This window comes from Suricata suricatta, chromosome 2 (genome assembly GCF_006229205.1).
Source record: "Suricata suricatta isolate VVHF042 chromosome 2, meerkat_22Aug2017_6uvM2_HiC, whole genome shotgun sequence".
NCBI classification, from domain to species: domain Eukaryota; kingdom Metazoa; phylum Chordata; class Mammalia; order Carnivora; family Herpestidae; genus Suricata; species Suricata suricatta.
Window position 1 is genome coordinate 138808350 of NC_043701.1, and position 18772 is coordinate 138827121.

The 18772-nt window shown below is 53.9% G+C and overlaps 1 protein-coding gene across 1 annotated transcript in view; it reads right to left on the reverse strand.

Moving 5' to 3' along the window:
- Nucleotides 1–18772, reverse strand: part of DLG5 (discs large MAGUK scaffold protein 5) — a 53094-nt gene that overhangs the window by 21288 nt on the left and 13034 nt on the right. Inside the window, exons 6-18 of the mRNA XM_029919843.1 lie at nucleotides 16599–16783; nucleotides 14922–15047; nucleotides 12277–12409; nucleotides 11704–11831; nucleotides 10873–11048; nucleotides 10413–10516; nucleotides 7176–7268; nucleotides 4238–5257; nucleotides 3353–3476; nucleotides 2891–3035; nucleotides 1132–1244; nucleotides 392–481; nucleotides 1–85 (exon numbers count right to left, since the gene is read on the reverse strand). Coding sequence (XP_029775703.1) covers nucleotides 1–85; nucleotides 392–481; nucleotides 1132–1244; nucleotides 2891–3035; nucleotides 3353–3476; nucleotides 4238–5257; nucleotides 7176–7268; nucleotides 10413–10516; nucleotides 10873–11048; nucleotides 11704–11831; nucleotides 12277–12409; nucleotides 14922–15047; nucleotides 16599–16783 — 2522 coding nt within the window. The remainder of the gene's footprint in view (nucleotides 86–391; nucleotides 482–1131; nucleotides 1245–2890; nucleotides 3036–3352; nucleotides 3477–4237; nucleotides 5258–7175; nucleotides 7269–10412; nucleotides 10517–10872; nucleotides 11049–11703; nucleotides 11832–12276; nucleotides 12410–14921; nucleotides 15048–16598; nucleotides 16784–18772) is intronic.

Here is an 18772-nt window from a genome sequence, read left to right on the forward strand (position 1 = left end):
GTCTGGGACTGGCTACACGAGGACAGGGTGTCCGTGTGCAAGGGTGACTGGGGAGGCGTGCTGCAATCGGAATGTGACAGCGAACCTGCCGGGAGAGGGGCACAGTAACTCAGGCTGCAGTCTCATACCTCTGTTCTCCTGTGGTCGAGACCCAGAGTGACACGGGATCAAGGCACACGGCTCCACTCCATGGCCAATCCGCATGGCCTTGACTTCAGGTGCTGGGCTCCGTGGGGCCTCTCCATCCCCCACATCACCAGCCCTGAGGCCAGGCTCAGCCAGCATGCACGGACTGGATGGGATGTGGAGGCGGCTACCCCCACACCCAAACACCGCACAGCACGAGGCCAGAGCCAGGCGGCCGGCGAGAAGGGGAGTGCTGAGCCCTCACCTCTGTCGGAGCCCACAACGGACCGCGGGTATCTTGGTGTTGATGGGATTTTAATGCGTTCGGCCTTGAACTGCAAGTTGCTCGAAGACCCTATGGTTCCACAAGCGGACAGAGCTTCAGGCCTGTGATGTCACATGGCCCCTTACTCCCTCACCACCCCTTTAGTACTTAGGAGAAGGTAGAGGCAGGACACGTGCAAAGCAGGCCCTGCCACTCACCCCCGAGGGGGCCGTAACGTTCAACGGTCCAGGAAAGCAGATAATTAACATGTGGTATTGGAGTAAACTGTGCAGCCTGGACTGTTCCAGAGCAGAATCCCACAAATCCCACTCCCAGCCCCAGATCAGGGACAGTAGCCCAAGTGACAGAGGGGACCACTTGCCTCCACTCCACATCAATGGAAGGGGCCCCACCAGGGTCCCTGTGTGAGGGACCTGCCCTTCTCTCCCCGTGGCTGCATCCCCATAAGGGAGTGGTACTACAAACGCCCAGAATCACTGACAGGCACAGTGACAGGGAGCAAGGCTCATGGGCCAAGGGGTCACCTGGAACAAGCATGTGGCTCCTAGGGAAGCCCTAAGAAACACAGAAGCCTACAGGAGATGACTCTGAGTACAACATGGGAAGAGAGAAGGGCCCCTGGGATGGTCCACCTGGAGGCCTGACCACGAGGATGCATACAGAGTGGAAAACAAGGCCTGGGCCCCACTAAGGTGAGAAGGTTCCAGCGGCACAGTTACCAAGGCGGGCGCTGGAGGGCAGAGAGTTGGACCCATGGGAGGCTCTCATCTCTGAGTAGTCACTGCCAGTCCTATGGCTCAGATCCAGGCTCAGGCGTCCCTGGTGCTGGACGCTGCAGGAGAACCAGACAGGTGAGGCACTGGGGAGGAAGCCCAGGACCGGACACAGCCACTGGGGAGAAACAAGCAGTGGGCCCAGCCCAACGCCTCCCTGACCCCCCAGAAGGGAGGCGCAGAAGCCACCTTCCCTCAGCTGGGGACCACAGACTGCCATGCTCAAAGGCGGCATCCAACGAGGGTCCTGCCTACAGAGAAAGGGCTGTGCATACAGAGAAAGCGCTGTGCAGGTAGAGGAGTGGTAGAGCCCTGGATCAGGACCAGACTCTTCCAGCAAAAACAGGCTCTCAACTCTGTCTGTGCCCAGAGCAGTGGAGCCTGTCCTCCAGGATGGGCAGAGGAGGCTGGCTGGGCACCAAGGACCTTGGACAGGGATGTGCACACCACACTCAGGATGGCTGCCTAGGATGCTGGAGTGCGGAGAGCCCAGGTGTCACCCACAGCAGGCTGGCCTTGAATCAGGCCCAACGAAGTCCTTTACTAGCTATGTGATGAAATCATATCTCTTCCCCGCCTAGACTAGAAACAACTCTGAACGCTACGTCATGGCTGTAGGCTCTACAGGACCTGTGCCCTACAACCTGTGCTCTTCCCCTGACTCACTGTACCTATGACAAGCTGCCCGCTTGGTGCCAGCCACAACATCGTTGCCATGCCTGGTCTGAGGCTCCTGCAGCCCCCTTCCTGGGACTCCACTCAGGTCTCACATGACTGACCTCGCCCCAGCCTCCAGATCACGGTAGCATCCCTGCTCTGCCCCCACCGCAGGGCCCTCCTGTCCACCCATTCTAACTCTCCACCCTCTTCCAAGCCACAGCCTAACTGGTCACCCCGTTTTGCAAACTTCAGAGTGACTCAGCACCAACTGGGATCACTCCGTTCATTTTTCAGTCTGCCTCCCACACTCCGACACAAAGTCCACAGGGAAAGAAGCTCACTGGTCTAGTCCTCCACTATATAGTCCCCTGGTTCTAGAACAGGCCATGACCATAGTAGGTGCTCAATTAAAACTTGTCAAACAACAGAATGAAGGAAAGAGTGATCCGGAGCCAGTCCATTCACCTTTTAAGGCTCAGTCTCCTCACCTATGAACCAGAGGCAACAACAGTCCTTAGCTGGCAAGGTCACTGTGCCAGTTAAATGAGACGAGATTTAAACCGTCGGGCCACAGTGCCTGGCGTGTGAGTGCTTAACCACCAGCTGCCATCTCTCTCTCTTTAAATGCCTTTTCTTTTCTTTTTTTTATTAAGTTTATTTATTTTGAGAGAGAGAAAGAGAGAACCAGTGGGGTGGGGGGAGGGGGGACACAGGGGATCCAAAGAAGGCTCTGTGCTGCCAGCAGAGAGCCTGATGTGAAGTTTGAACCCATGAACTGTGAAATTATGACCTGACCCACAGTTGAATGCTTCACCGACTGAGCCACCCAGGGGCCCTTTAAATGCCTTTTCAAGCTCCTTGGTGGTGAGTGAAGAGAGCACCCTTGAAGTTCATGCTTCCTGGGGCCCCGACGCTGCTCTGATCCCCCCTTCTTGGCTTCTCAGGGATGCTTCTCTGCCCATGGGCCACTTTGTGCCCCAGCAGCTTTATGTGTACTTGGGTTTGGCCTCCTGGCGAGCCGGAAGTGGGAGGCGACTTCACATACCTGGGGTGCAAACCCTGGGCACCGACCTCTCTGGGCACAGGCGGAGAGCTGCACGGGCCAACCCTGTGGCTACGCACGGTGTAGATGGGGTTCCTCAGGATGGAGCTCACAGTGGTGCTCGGGGTCACACTCCGGGGAACAGTACCTGGAAACACACCGGGTAAGGACAATCAATCACCCAAAGCACCCAGCCAGTCCCAGACCTGTGCAAGCTATTGGCTTGCTGCATCGGTAAAATGGGAGAACTTACTTTATGGATTCCTATTTCCCAGGCCGCTATGGGGAGATGCTCTGAAAAGCTAAGAAATGTCCCTGAGGGAAGGTTAAACATCTCAGACAGGGCAGTCATTGCTAGTTCTTTGGACCTCAGGGCTGAGGACACACAGCCGCACCTTGACGGGACTGCCCCCACCCTCCCTGTTAGTCCACCATGGTCCCTCCTCCCCAGCACCAAGGACGCACCCACAGATGCCCTGCCGGGGTAGAACGGGGGGTTGCTGTGACGGCTGGAGGGCCCTGGCGAGTAAGGGGACCATTCCTGAAGCTCTGGGCAGACTTCTCCACTGGCCGGGACACACTTCTGATCCTGCAGGACCAAAGAGGAGAGACAGTGTCTGGAGATGGAAATGCACAGGCATCTGCAGGTCTGTCCCCTATGTACTAGCTCTCCCACTCGGACACATGATGGGACAGTTGGGAGAGGTCACTGCTCATTCACGTCACCTTACACCCCTGGAAGGGAAGAACCTCCTTGGACATTACTCTGAAAGAGAACCACAGAGAAAGAATCTGTTCTCTCACATAAACAGATGACGTGCAGGAGGTGGAAGGCACCGGTGCCTCAGGCCCACATACATAACAGCTCATCAAAATCCGTGTGGCTGTGCCAGGGTCTCTGTCCACAGAGAGTGGCATGGATTCGTTCTGCAGCTCACGGCAAGCTCTCCCAACTGGAAACAACTACAATACCCACAGAAAGAAGCTGGCTGCCTCTTGCTGTCAGCCACACACTCACAGGCGCTGTCTTGGTTCCCCAGACCCTTCCAGGCAGGGCTATGTCACTTGCTTTTATTGTGCAAGTTCAAAAGCTTCTTATTGAAAAAGTAAACCAAACACCACACCCAAGAAAGTGTTCTTGTCTTGGCATCAGATGCCCACTAATGCACATGCCCTCTCCCTCCATTACTTTCCAACCTCCTAAGGAGGCACCCACCAGCCACCCCGCCCTCAGGGAGGTGCTTAGAATGAAGGCAAAGGAGCCAGGGCTAACAGTGAGGCTGGGCACAACAGTTCAAGGCTCCTCCCCACGCCTTCCCCACCTCCCCACCCCCCAGGGTTGAGCTCTACCTCCAAGAACTGAGCAGGAATCACTACCGGAGCCAGCTTGGGCCGAAAACTGGGAGCAGACTTTGGACGTCGACGCTTCTGCCCCAGCTCGTCCATCTTCTGGGAGGTGAGGTCCCCGTCGCAGGACTTCTTGGCAGGCAGATAGGAGGAATCCCCGTCCCCTTCAGGGTAGTAGCTGGAAGCAATGCGCACTCTGGCCTTGCGAGGGGGTGAGGTGTGTGTGAGCTCTCCGGGATCTACTCCGGGGGGCAGTGCACTCGGGGGGCTGGCAGATGGGGAGCTGCCCACCAGTGTAGCCTCGGACTCGGAACTGGTTTCCAGTCTGTGCTGGAACTTAATAGAGTCACTCCTCCTGGGAGGTTTTGGGGGCGTCAGAGGCCCCACCCTCTTGGAGGGCTGGGGGGAGTGAGCAGACCCAGGACCTGGGAGCAGGTAGTCTATTTTGGGGGGAGTCTGGGGGCGTTTGAAAGTGTTCGGATCAAAGATAGACTTTCTTTGCTTTGGCTTCTTATAAACAGACAGCTTCTCGGGCCCTGCTGTGGAGCCGAGCACGGCCTTGGGCCAGGTTCCGCCGCTGCTGGAGCTCTCCGGCCCTGTCTTATCCAGGGGGGCCTCCGCCACCCCGCAGGGCCCCCCCTCCGTGTCAAAGGGCAGCAGCAGTCGCTGGCTGCGCATATCCACCAGCCCGTAGCCACGCTCCCCGGAGGCGTCTGAGCGGAAGGAGCTGAGGCTGCGCTCGGAGGTGCTGGGACAGGCCTGGGGGCAGACCGGGAAGGGTCCCGCAGGGAAGTGCTTGTGCAGGAAGGAGCTGCTGCCCCCCGGGGGCTCCGGCTCCCTCCTGTCCTCCAGCCTGTCCGAGTAGAAGATGTCCGTCTGCGTGGAGTTATTGTGCTGCAACAGGCTCCGTTTGTTCTGGGGCTGGACGTCGAGGCCGTGGGCTCGGACACCCAGCATCTTATCTGAGTCCTTGATGTTCTCAAAGATGTTCTGGCCACTCCACGAGGAGCTCTGAGGGAAGACCTGTGTGGGAGTTGCAGGGAGTGAGAAATAGCAAGTAAGACCACCGAGCCCGGGGCTGCCGCGCACGCCGGCCCTGCAGAGGGAGCAAGGATCCGCGACGGGCCACACACGAAGATGGCTGGCCCAGAGCGCATGCGCACGCGCACCTCTCCCTGACGGGGGCTCTCCCCTGGCTCTGGCCACCGGGCACGGAGAACAGAGACTGTGCGCACGATCTGTACTTTGCCTGCACAATGCCCTGCCTGCAGTTCTTTTTAACTGTTAGATGAAAACGTAAGGATTCATTATTAAAGATCTATATCATGTAGTACATTCACATAATTTTAAATTATTCAGCAATAAAAAAAAATGAGCTATCAAGCCATGAGAAGACATGGTCAAGCTTAAATGCATATTACTAAGTGGAAGAAGCCAATCCCAAGGGGCACCATACTATGTGATTCCAGCAATATGACATCCCGGACAAGGCCAAACTATGTAGACAGTACAAATATCAGTGGTTGCAAGGACTGGGCAGGGGGAGACAGAGGAAGGGAGCAACAGGGGGTACACAGAAGACTTCTAGAGCCGTGAAACTATTCTGTATGATACTATGATGGTGGTGTCTAAACCCACAGAATGGACACCGCCAAGAATGACTCATTTCACCTGTGGACTTTAACACTATTACAGGGGCACCTGGCTGTCTCCGTTGGTGGAGCATGCGGCTCTGGGACCTCAGGGTCATAAGTTTGAGCCCCACATTCAGGGTAGAGATTACTAAAAAAAAAATAACCTTACGAAAACACTATTACATTGATAATAGTTCATCGATGGGGCGCGGGGATGGCTCAGTTGGTTAAGGATCCAACTTCGGCTTAGGTCATGATCTTGTGGTTCGTGAGTTCAAGCCCCATGTCAGGCTCAGTGCTGACAGCTCAGAGCCTAGAGCCTGATTCGGATTCTGTCTCCCTCTCTCTGTGCACCTCTCCCTCTCCCGTCTCTCAAAAAATAAATAAACATTAAAATATTTAATACATATACTGGTTCATCAATTGCAACAAGTGAATCCCACTAATGCCAGATGCTAATAGGGGAAGCAAAGGCTGGAATATGAGAACTCTCTGTACTAGTTCAACTTTTCTATAAACCTGAAACTGCCCCCAAAAAGTCCATTAATTTTAAGATAATTAAGTTTTAAAAACATCTCTCAATGAATAGGATGGGCCTATTTTCCTCACTCTGCTGTAAGTCCTCTCACCGATGTAGAACAGTTGAGATAAAAGTACGAATGTCCATAAAGCCACTATTGAGATTCAACAACATTTTACCACGTTGTCTCTATCTATCCATACTGCAGAACACTGGAAAGTAAGTCACAAATACTATGCCATTTCACCCCTAACAACTTGAGCATGTACTTCCCAAAAGTAAGGCCATTTGCTTCTAAAACCCCCATAGCATCACTGTACCCAGGAAAATCAACAAGTTCCTAATATCATCTAATTATTCAATCCAGATTTAAATGTCCCCTGCTATCCTCCAATGTCCTTCATAGCTCTCTTGATTTTTGTTTAAAAAAATTTTTTTGAAGTTTATATATTTTGAAAGACATAGAGAGTAGAGGAGGGGCAGAAGAGAGAGGGAGAGAGACTCCCAGGCAAACTCTGTGCTGTCAGCATGGAGCCCAATACGGGGATCGAATCCACGAACCCTGAGATCATGACCTGAGCTGAAACCAAGAGTCGGACGCTTCATGGACTGAGCCACCAAGGCGCCTTTAGACCAGGACCAGGTTCAGGCACATCCTGCACTTTGAAAATCAATACCCTTTTTCCGAGTATCCCAGGGATGCAGAGCAGCCGCTCGGGCAGATGGAGCTGAGGTTTTGCCTGCCCTGTGGCCCATGAGAATGGCCGGTGTGGGGCCAGGCCCTTACCTTCAGGAGGGAGAGGGTCAGGGAGTCCTGGCAGCTGCGCAGCAGAGACTCACACTCATTCAGGGACTTGTTGTCCAGCGCAATGCCGTTGATCTAGGGCCAAACAAAGGGCTCCGTCAGGCCCGCCACCAGCGCAGGGTCTCCGCCAGCCCATACTGGACAGTGGGCCCAGTTCTATGCGCTGCCAAAGTCTGGAGTTGGCAAAGGAGAGTCAGCCCCTCCCTGAGACAGGCTGAAGAATCCAGTTTAGCGGCTTCTGGGGCGAAGAAAAGATAGCCCTACAATCACTCTCAGGGAAGGTGCTTGTCTGACTGGGGCCAGAACACCAAGTATCCTGGGGGAACAACTGGGCCCTACTGCTGCCGGTTCTGTGACAGAGGACCACGCTCAGAACTCCTTCAGTACAGAATGGAAGATGGACATGCCTGCTCCCTAGGGTGGGAGGAGACTGAAAACGAGATCATGGTGTGAAAGGCCTCTGTAAACTGCTCATGAAGATTCTCACGATCCCTTAGGCCTGAACCTCTGTCCCATTTCTCCCAGAAGCATCCCAAGCTTTTAAACATGTGTTGTGCAACACTGAACAGTTAGACTGGGGTGCGTCCTGACCGTGAACACTGCCCAGCAATGACAAGAAAGCACTGACAGGGCCTGCAGGCACCTGATGGATCTCACGGCATCAGGCCGGGTGGAAGAGCCCATCTCACAGGTCACATACCGTGCGACTGGATGTATATGATGTTCTCAAGATGACAAAACTATACAGATGGAAAGCAAAATTAACTGCCAGGGGTTATGGATGGGGGGTGGAGAGCAGGGTTGTATAAAGGAGTAACACGAGGGAGATCTTTGTCCTGGTGGAACGGCTCCACAGCTCAGGTGTTTTTGGTTTTGGTTTTGGCTACTTAAACCATGATAATAAAATGACATAGATACACACACACGGTTCTAGTACCAATCACCTGGTTATAGAGTTGTGCAAAACAGAAGCATTAGGGAAAGGTGCATGAACCATACATAGGGCCCACCTGTACTATCTTCACCACTTTATCTATTTTCAATACTATTTATTTAATATGATAACTGAATTATTTCTGTACTTCTTTCAAAATCAAAAGTTAAAAAAAATAGGCAGAGTGATTATTTTGGAATCGCGGATTAATCTGGTTGTTTTTTTCACCATGACCATCTTGCTTTTAAATTCTGGCACCCTCCCAAATCTGCAAACCATGGGGCAAGATAGGAAGCAATGAACTCCCCCCCACACCACAGGTGGGATCGAAAAGGCCCTGTTCTCTTTGACCACAAGAGAAAAGATCATGTATGATGTGAAATGCTTATGCCCATGGATCTAGGGATCTCCCACCCCGGAATTCACCCTGTGGGTCCCTGTGGAGGGACGGGGCAGCAGCCCTGCCACACTACAAAGAGGTCCTGACTGTGCGCTGGTTAACGGCTTGAGCAGCTGCCCCTAAGGAATATGCAGCTACTGAGAGGGCCTAGGCAGGTCTCAAGAGGTGAGTGCAGAAGAACCTCCAGGGCACACGGTGGGAACCAAAAGATGAGGTTTGTGCCTGAGAATATCATGATCTCACCTGGGAACAGGGGAGGGAAGGAAGGGGGACGGGAGAGGAGGGGGGAGGGAGGGGAGAGAGAAGAGGAGAGATTAAAAAAAAAGGAAAGGAAAAAAGGAAAAGGAAAGTGGGAGATACACATGTTTTGAATAGTTCTGGAAGAGTACAGAGTAAATGTAATTAATGACAGCTGCTACTGGGATGGGACCTGGGAGATGGGGTCTAGAGGCAGAGGAAGAGGGTATCATCACGTGCACCTTTTGTGCAGCTGGGAGTGTGAGTGTGAGTGTGTGTGTGTGTGTGTGTGTGTGTGTGTGTGTGTGTGAGAGAGAGAGACTTCAATCTCAGTGGGTCAGTCAGAAATACTAAATTAGACTTCATAATCTTACCGCACTTTGGGGGTTTGATCACCAGGGATGCCACTGAGTGTCCCCCAAAGGGCTGTGCACACAGGTAACGTTCATGGCAAGGCTGTCTGCAATGGCAGAAACTCAAAACAATGTGTCTGTCCACGATGGGGGAATGCTTTAAACCACAGACACAACTGATTACCGTGAGGTGGATAAAAGTAATGAAGGTCAATTTGGGATCCAGGATGTGGAATCGCCGAATGATTTGCTTAAAAAGCCAACGAAAACCTGGGGCACCTGAGTGCCTCAGTTGGTTAAGTGTCTGACTTCAGCCCAGGTCATGATCTCACAGCTCATGAGTTTGAGCCCCTTGTGGGATTCTATGCCGATAGCGCGGAACCTGGAGTCTGCCTCAGATTCTGTGTCTCCCTCTCTCTCTGCCCCTCCCTGCTCACACTGTTTCTCAGTCTCTCAAAAATAAATAAACGTTAAAAAAATTTTTTTAAAGCGAACAAAGGGGGGCCTGGGTGACTCAGTCAGTTAAGCATCCGGCTTCGGCTCAGGTCATGATCTCACAGTTCATGGGTTCAAGCCCTGCATCGGGCTCTATGCTGACAGCTAGCTCAGAGCCTGGAGCCTGCTTTGGATTCTGTGTCTCCCTCTCTCTCTCTCTGACCATCCCCTGCCTGCGTTGTCTCTCTCTATCTCTCAAAAATAAATAAAAAATAAAATAACATAAAAAAATAAAAGTGAACAAAACCCAGAAACCGTTATCCATGTATATAGATCTGTGTGAGAACATACAGTCTGCTGGGAGCACATCTTGCAAGTGAGGGCAAAGATTTTCTCCAGGAGGAGGATAAAAGGGAAAAGAGGGGACTCCCACTTTATACATTTTTGTATTGCTTAACAATTTCATGGCATGTAAGTCTTACTTTGGTGGTAAGTGAAATTTAAAAATAAATGGATATAATATTTAATAAGATTTTTTTAATCACATGCAGATGCTATCTATCTTCCTTAAACTGACCTAGATAGAGACTGATGTGCAGAATGAAGGCTGTAGAGAAATCCATTTAATATGTTCATAAAGGTTATCTATAGGTGGTAGCAAGAAGGGGGATTCTTATTTTCTTCCCAAACTTTCGATTTCCTGATTTTCTACTACAAACGGAAACACACTATCAGAAAAAAAGTTTGTTCACATTTAAAGAATGAGGGTAACATAAAAACTCTGTTCTCTACTTCCTGGTCAACCTCTCAAACGTCCCCTAACTGTCCACATGGGGCCGACAACCCGGTCCGAGGCTTACCGCCACAATCCTGTCTCCCACGGCCAGGGACCCCTCCTTGGCGGCCGGACTTCCAGGCATCACGGCGGCAGCGTACACCCCATTCTCCAGACAGATGCCGCTGTCTGTGAACCACAGGGCAGGCGCGGGCAGTCCCCAGTTAACCCCCGTGCCGGTGGCAGAACCCTCTGGCGCTCCCCCCTCATCTCTGGGAGATAAACGTACAAAGGGAACACTCGCAGATGCACCGTGCCCATCCCAGCACCCGAGCCAGGTCACACCACCCAGGGGCTCAGTCACATCTGGTCCGGGGAATCAAACACCCGGAGACCAGCAAGACCCAGGACCCGGAGGGCCTCCTGCCAGGGAGGCACATGCACCACACTTGACAGCATCAACACCTCTGGAACACCCCCTCTGCTCCAGAAAGGGGTCTACCCCACCACCCGAAGCGTCCCGCCCACCTCGGCAGGCCCACTACCTTTCTGCCCATTCAGGTTGATGTGCAGTGGGGTGACCACCTTTCCGCCCAGGGACTTCCTCCGCCGCACGACCATGTTAATGGCCCCCTCCCCGTTAAGGAGGGCCTTGATGGCCTGCTTCTTGTCCTTGTTGATGAGGTCCACGTCGTTGATCCTCAGCAGCCAGTCGTTGACCCTGAGGAAGGCACAGCCAGGTCAGCACCCGCACAGGCCTTGGGACCAGTGGGCAGGCCCCACTGCTCCTGTCCTGGGAGACAATGCCAGACAGTGGTTGCCCCGCAGACACATTCACAGATCTCCTCTTCAGGAGGCTCAAAGGCTACCCTCGCGGATGCCAGAGCCAGGCCACTCGGGAGCAAATCCTGGCCCCACCACTTACTAGCTCTGTGACCTAACATCTCCACACCTCGGTGTCCTCATCTGTAAAAGGGAGGCAATAGCAGAGTACAGACCTACCTCACGGGGTTTTAAAGGTTAATGAACGGATTATACAAAGAGTTTATTAAACCAGCACTCAGCAAACAGTAGTCTATTCTCGTTGCTATTTCATGGAACGGGCATGTGATGCATATCCTACACTCTCGCCCATACTACCTGAACCTTTTCCTACCTAGAAAAGTGAAGGCAGCCCCTGGGGCCTGTGGAGAGGTCAGGCGCACAGACCCCTGTGAGCCACAGAGTCTCCTTGAAGGATAATGTTAGCAGTTGAGCCTTCGAGTCCCCAGACCCTGGCGTGCGCTCACTTAACAGCCCCCTGGCTCCCTGGGTCCCTTGCGCTGGCTCGGGGGGCCCCCCTTCCCTCCAGAGCCTGGGCCTCCTTCAACACTTACCGTAAGCGGCCATCAGCAATGCTTCCTTTGTCCACTTTAGTGACAAATATCCCACAGTCCCCAGGCAAACAAGGCTCATTCACACCTTCTGCCATATCGAACCCAAGTGCCTTCAAGTCAATATCCTCCTGTCAAAAGAGCAGCAGCCAAACACTTTATAAAGCAGTGATGAGAAACAGTCCGCCCTGAAACCTCAGGGACTCGCTCCACCGTGAGGACTGCCCCTTCCCCATGTCTGACAGGGTACTCAGCCCCCAGGTGAAGCTCCAAGCAGCTGCCATGTGCCCCTGTCAGCAACTGCAGACACGCAGCCCTGCAGAAGAGCCTTGCTCCGCCCTTTGCCCTCCGTGCACTGTGCCAGCGTCTGCTGCTGGAGGGGCCACGGACCAGCCTATCACGACCAAGCTTGGACAAGGGCAGGGAAAGGATGCATGCACCCCAGCAAGAAAAGCCAATGCCCCAAAACTAATAGCCGAGCAACGGGGAACCTCACAAGGGAGGCATCCTCTCCCTCTCACATCCGAAGAGTTCATGCCAGGACAGCAGGGCAGGGAAGACATGAGGGCAGCTTACCGTCTCCCTTTCGAACTCCACAATTTCCGTTTCCCACTCCATGGAGTCTGTATCGATGGCTGAGTCATGGGAGCTGTGGGCCATCAGCTGCCGGAACCGGGCCTCCTTCTCCAGCTGGGATTCCATCTGCTCCCTAGAAACAGAGAGGGCCATGCAACAGTCCCCAGGGAGGTGACTCATCCCACCCAAGTCACAGCTCAGAAGGGAGGAAGGCCGCCCTGAGGAATTCCTCTCCCTCTCATCCTTCATGCTAGCTTCCCAATAAATCTGGAGCCGCCCACCACGGCTTCTTAGATATCAAGGTGTTTTCATGGAAGTTTTTCAAAAAAGACTCAAACGCTTCCCAAATTTATCCAGGGGTTAAATGCAATTCCTTGAGAAATACCAGCAAGACTTTTCTGTGGATACTGACAAGACTATTCTAAAATGCACAGGGAGAGAAAGGTAAGGAATCAGAAGAGCTAAAACTATTCTGAAAATGAAAAATTAAGTGGGAGGCATCATTCTACTTGATGTTAAGACTTGTGTTTATAGCTACAGTAATCGAGACTGGGCAGAACTGCAGGAAGACAGACACAGAGATGACCAGGATAGAATGAAGAATCCAGAAATACCCCCACCAAGCACGAGAGGTACTCAGGTACTTCAGCAGAGGAAAGACACTCGACTGGTGACGCAGAAGCACCCGCACACCTGTGGCCAAAAAGCTGAGCCCCGGCCTACACATCATGTCTTCACAGAAAAGTTAACTCAAAGCATCTCACACTTTGAAATGTATAAAATAAAGCTGTAACACGTTTAAAAGGAAAAGACAAGAGAAAAGTCTTTGAGATGATGGGTTAAGGGTTCTAAGACATCATACAACCCATGAAAAATTAAAAATACAGGCGCCTGGGCGCCTCAGTTGGTGAAGCATGAACTCTTGATTTCAACTCAGGTCATGATCACACAGTTCGTGATCCCGAGTCCGGCTCTGCACTGACAGCATGGAGCCTGCTTCGGATTCTGTCTCTCCTCTCTCTGCCCCTTTCCCTACTCTCTTTCTCTCTCTCAAAATGAATAAAAATATTTATAGTAACAAAATTAAAAAGTTAAAAATCAGTAAATTGGACTTGACCAAAATCCTAAAAATTAAGCTCTTGTACCTGACCCCCTTCGTCCTAAAACCTGTGCCCAGGCAATCTTTCCAGTTCATCAGCACTGCCCACTGGGCTCTGGGGCCCACCGGTGACCTCCTTCTGCTTCCTTCTCAAATAGACACGCTTGCAGGTCCACTCCTGTCTGGGCTGCGCCCTCACTGGCCAACTCCAGATGCTATCCGGGCTCAAGAAAGAGCTTTAAAGCCTCCTTCCCCGGACACAGCCCCCACCAGCCCTGTGCAGCCTGTGGCTCGGTGTTTCATGCTTACTGCACCTGCTCATCTGTCACCTGCTGGGGCAAGTCTGCTGCCTCGGCAGACTGGGGGCTTTCTGAGCAGCAGGGATTAGAGAGCTCAACAAAACAAGGAGTGAAAATTCAAATGAGCTCGACAAACAGGTGGAATTCAACTTTCTTAGAAGTTCGAGGCAATTCCAGCTCAATTAAAATGCAAAACTTCCTCCCTAGCTCAAGCCTCCAGGATCCTGGCTTTACCTTAATTTGATTCCATCACTTGCTAGACCCAAGGTGGGTCTCTGGAGAGAGTGTGTCACTTTGCCTCCTAGCCCAGCATTTTCTTTAGAGAACTCAAGCCTGAGAGGCCCATATTAGAGGTTACTGAATGGGGATGGAGGGGGACCTGTCACTCCATCTGAAAGGCGCTGCTCAAGCAAGCGAGGCTTGCACACTCACACTCACGGTCCTCACGGCCCTGCACTGTTCTGTCAGCTTAGCAAGCTTCTCAGAACAGACAGCCACTGCTTCTCAGGAGAGCCTTGCCCTGCCCTACAGTGACGGCTCCTGGGTTCTGCCAATCTCTCCTTTGAACTCTGATCTTTGTCGTTTCAATTCACTGCTCAGGGTCACCATGTCTTGAATCACAGCGCTGGGACAGTGCTGTGTACCCGAGGGGAGGCTGTCTGACACCCAGGCCTCTCCCACATGAGCATCCACAGGACACAGGCAGAAAGGACTGCTGAGTGGTGGTCTGTCTCCTCCTGTGTGCTGTGAGCCCCACAGACAGAGACCTGGTCCTCCATTCAGCTGCTGCCCCCAGGGTCTCCCACAGGCCTGGCCCATACAGTGCAGACTCCTGGTAAATCCTTGTAGAATTGGTGAATGAATGAGGTAGGAAGAGAATGAATGAATGAAAGAATGAAATGAATGAATGAATGAACGAACGAACGGACAGTGTATGCTTGCCTGTCCCCAAATGGACTGCCTCTGAATGGAGACCTTCCTTCCTATGTGACTTCACACATGGTCCCTGCCCATCTCTGTGTGCTCACCAAAGGGCTGCCACCTTCTGTGAGGGTCTAAGAATTTCTATTTAACTCCCAACATGGAGGTGGCATTCGGACCCATTCTACAGATGGACAGAGTAAGGCACAGTGAAGGGACAGGCAGCCAGGCCAGCATGGGGTAGGGGGTGCAGGGAGGGGGGGACTGCCCTGCCCTGACAGGACAGGGGCCACCACACTCCCAGGCAGGTGCCCACCCCAACATACTTGAGCTCCTTGAGCTCCCGGCTGACATCATTCTTCTGTTTGCGAGTGTCATCCAGGCTGCGCAGGGCCTCAGCCAGCTCGCTCACCGCCCGGTCCCGCTCCCTCCGTAGGTTGTCACAGAGCGTCCTGGCAGAGAGGGCAGAGGCCAAGGTCACTGTGAAGATCAGGGGCAGAGGACTCTTGGCCTACAGTGGATGGTAGCCCCAGCCCCCAAACACTCCAGTTCCTGCCTCACCTCGAAATGCACAGGAGTGCTTGAAACTCCAGAGGTGGGCCCCCCCCTCCCCAGCCCAGGCCAACCCCACCCAGGGACAGAGCAGACACTGAGGACCAGGAGTGAGACGCCTCCGCAGTTACTGGGCATTGGGCACGTCCCACTGCTCTGCCCTCAACGAGCCTGGCTAATGCCCACCCCACCCCCAGCCCACCAGGCAGGCCGCTCTTCAATCACCCACCATGTGCCTCTGAACTACCCACACGCAGGCCTTTCTAGAGTTCGAGGGCGGACCCCTGCCGCACCCGGACTGAGCCCCATGCCTCAGTCGTCTCTGCAGCCCTGAGCTCTGTGCAGCTGATTGTGAAGTGCAGGCCTGACAACTCCCCACCGCGGGCTGTGTGACTCTTGGGGCCCTAGCACCACCTCAGCCACTCAGAGAGAAGATAGGAACCCGTGACCTGGCAGCAGGGAGTGCGTGCTCTGGGTCACCTCCAGAACTGCATCCTGTTATAGGACGGCACCTAAGGACTGGTCCCTGCCTTGCCAAGGCCCCTGATCCCTCCACCAGGAGCCCTCACCTCCTGAGCAGCCCTGACAGACGTCGGTCTCTCCAACAAACAACCACAAGGGGTCGTGCAGAGCCTCTCAACCACCAAGTCACCACTGGCACCACCGCAGCCCCTCGTGGCTCTAACCCAGCCAGGAACTGAGGCTGCACCCCTGGGCTTCCTGTTCGAGGCCCTAACAGCATGCCCTCAGGAACTATGTCAGCGCCCTATCTGGTGACACCCCCCCCCCAAGTCCATGGGCATGTCCCTGCCCTGAGTGCACCACACATCTTTTCTCATGCTTCCTCAGATTGCAACAGCCATCCCCTCCTTCACCTGGGAAACCTCCATGCATGCTCACGTTCCAGCTCATGCTTTCTGGGAGACTCCACACCTGTCCTCCCAGTGCCCTGGCTGCCCCCATCATGGTGGCCCTGGAATTCAGCATTCATACTGTGTCCCTCCCTGCTGCCCAGTCTGAAAAAGCTGCACGTGGCCCCCACAGCACTGGCCCCTCAGGGGCATCACACCCGTCTGGGAGTCCCAGGGTCGCCTTGTACGAGGCACCTACAATCCTGGCGCACAGCGAGTACCCAAAGAATACCAACGAAAAGAATGCATTTGTGACCTATTCATTTCACCAGAAGTCCCCTAAGAGAAAAACCTGGCTTTGTGCCACCTCGTGGCGGGGAGAGGGTCTCACGCAGTCTCCAGGCACATGCAGACACCGAGGCTGCAGTGGACTCTTCTAACCCTATGAAGCAGGGCCGGGCCACCACATCAGGTGAGAAGGGAGGAACCTAGGTCATTCCCACCTTACCTAGACATGTAGCAAGTGACTCCAACCGTCCCCAGAGAACCAGCACATCATGGGGAGATGGGAGCCCACACCAGCCCAGGGGCTCCCCGTACCGGATGCTGTCCCGCTCCGCCACGATCTTGTCCCGCTCCTGGAAGGCCCAGTCCCGCCGGCACTTGGCCACGTCCGCCTCCTGGAGGGCTTCCTTCAGTTCCTGGCACAGGGCCTTGCACTGCTTTCGAAGGATTTCAGCCTCCTTGTTGGCTCTCCCAGCATCCATTGTCACCGTGTCTTTCATCTGGTGGGGTCAAGGGACAAGCAGAGCTGGTAGTTAGTGAGCCTTCAGGTGAGAAGCACCCTCCAGCCGGTCAGGGGCTGGGGCTGGGCCCTCAGGAGCTGGAGGGAGGGAAACATGGGATCCCAGCCCGAACCCATCCCAACACACCCCTGCTTGCGCCTGCACCTCCAGTGACTCCATGTCCCACAGGCACTCTCAAGACATCTAGTGACACTAGGCGGGGGTCCGGACCAAACTCTCCCAGCCCCGCAGAGCAGAGCCTGGACCAGAACCCCAGCCCCAGTGCGGCACAGCCGCGGACTCTGTGGCCAGGTGCAACGCCTTCCCTGGGGGACTTGCTCCTGGCTCCTACTCCTGCCACCCGCATGGCTCACGTCACTCACTGTGTATCTACAGAGCTCTCCTATCCAATCATAGTGACACAGGCCTGACTGCAGTGAAAGGTGCAGCCGTCAATCACAGTGATTCCCAGCCTCTGTGCCTGCAAGACTGGTCTTTGTGCTCTGGCACATGGAGTGATTTTTCAATCTGAACAAACACCAGTATCTTTGCTGGTGAAGTCCTGCATCTCAGTTTGTTTAAAAAGCAGAAATCAAAAGCATCGACATCTTGACACGTCCTCAGAGCATTACATAATCTGCTACGGTTTCAAATCAAACTCCCGTAAGCTCTCATACAGAAAGTTCCCTACAAGTCTCTCTAATGCTTAGGAAACACCAGGAAAATGACAAAGGCACAGTGAGCGTCGACTGAAAGACGAATGCCCAACTTGAGCTCAAGGGCTTTCAGAAGCAAAATACCAACAGGACACGAGAGGCAGACCCTGCCATCTGTGCTGGAACTCCCACCCGTCCGAGGAAAGAATAAGGAAGCAAACACACCTAGAATGCTTCTGGCTCCGCAGGTCACCCTCCACAGAGGAGCCGGACACACAGCCCCTGCTAAGACACGTTCAAAAGGATCCTGAAGGTTCGGATGACACACGGGGAATCAAAGGACATGGACTTGGCTCACGACCACCCCTCCTCTCTCAAGTAGACTCAGGAGGAGCTGGGAAAAAGGCTGCACACACAGTACTCCTTAACCCCAGAGGGACACCTGGCTGGTGTGCTCTTCTGGCGCAGGCCTCACATCTGCCAACACCAGTCTAACAGAAAGGAAAGGAACCGCTTCCCCAGCGGAGCACAATGAGGACAGTTCTGAGATCAGGGAGGCAGCCTGGCTGGAAGGCCGACGGCAGGGTCCCTGCCACAAGGCAGCTGCCGGACAGAGATGGAGTCGATCCCCAGGGGTGTCGTCAGGCCATGGGGGAGAGAAGACCCTCTCGATGGCTCTCGGGTCCAGGATGGCCAAGGCCACAGACCTAGCCTCCTCTGGCCTGGTGGGGAGTGGTCCTGTCTGAGAAGCCAGACCGACGCCACAAGGAGCTGAGCGGTGCAGTTCTGGGAGCTGCTGGGACGGGAGCAGGCTCCTCCTGTCCGGCCTGCTGCCTCAGAACAGTGCCCAAAACAGATTCCGGCTACAGCGGACAGGCACGCTTGATACCCAGCCAGTGCCCGCTGCGAGGGCCTGGACCCAGGCTCCAGGCCGAAGGGCACGCTGAGTGCTGGGAGCAGGGGGGGACCACAGACCGCCACCAGCTGTGGGCACCGCGGGAAGCCGGGGGCTCTTGCACTCCCCCGCAGGAGCGCCACTGACCTCCAGAACCTCGGGAACCCCTCCAGGGGGCTGCTGTCTACCAGCTCCTGGGGGTTTACACATTCCCCCGATTTTTCATTCAGTGACTGACACGTCACTTCCAAAGTTCCCTTCTTCATCAGTTTGTCTTCCTTAGTTCATATCCACATTTCCCCAGCAGTGAAGCTCTCAGATACCAGAATGAGAGAACGACGGGAAGGCGTCTCTGGGACAAGGTCAAGTCCTGATACATTATCTGTGCTTATGAAAAACTCCTTCATTGTGGTCTGGTCAAAATTTCATCAAGTAGGC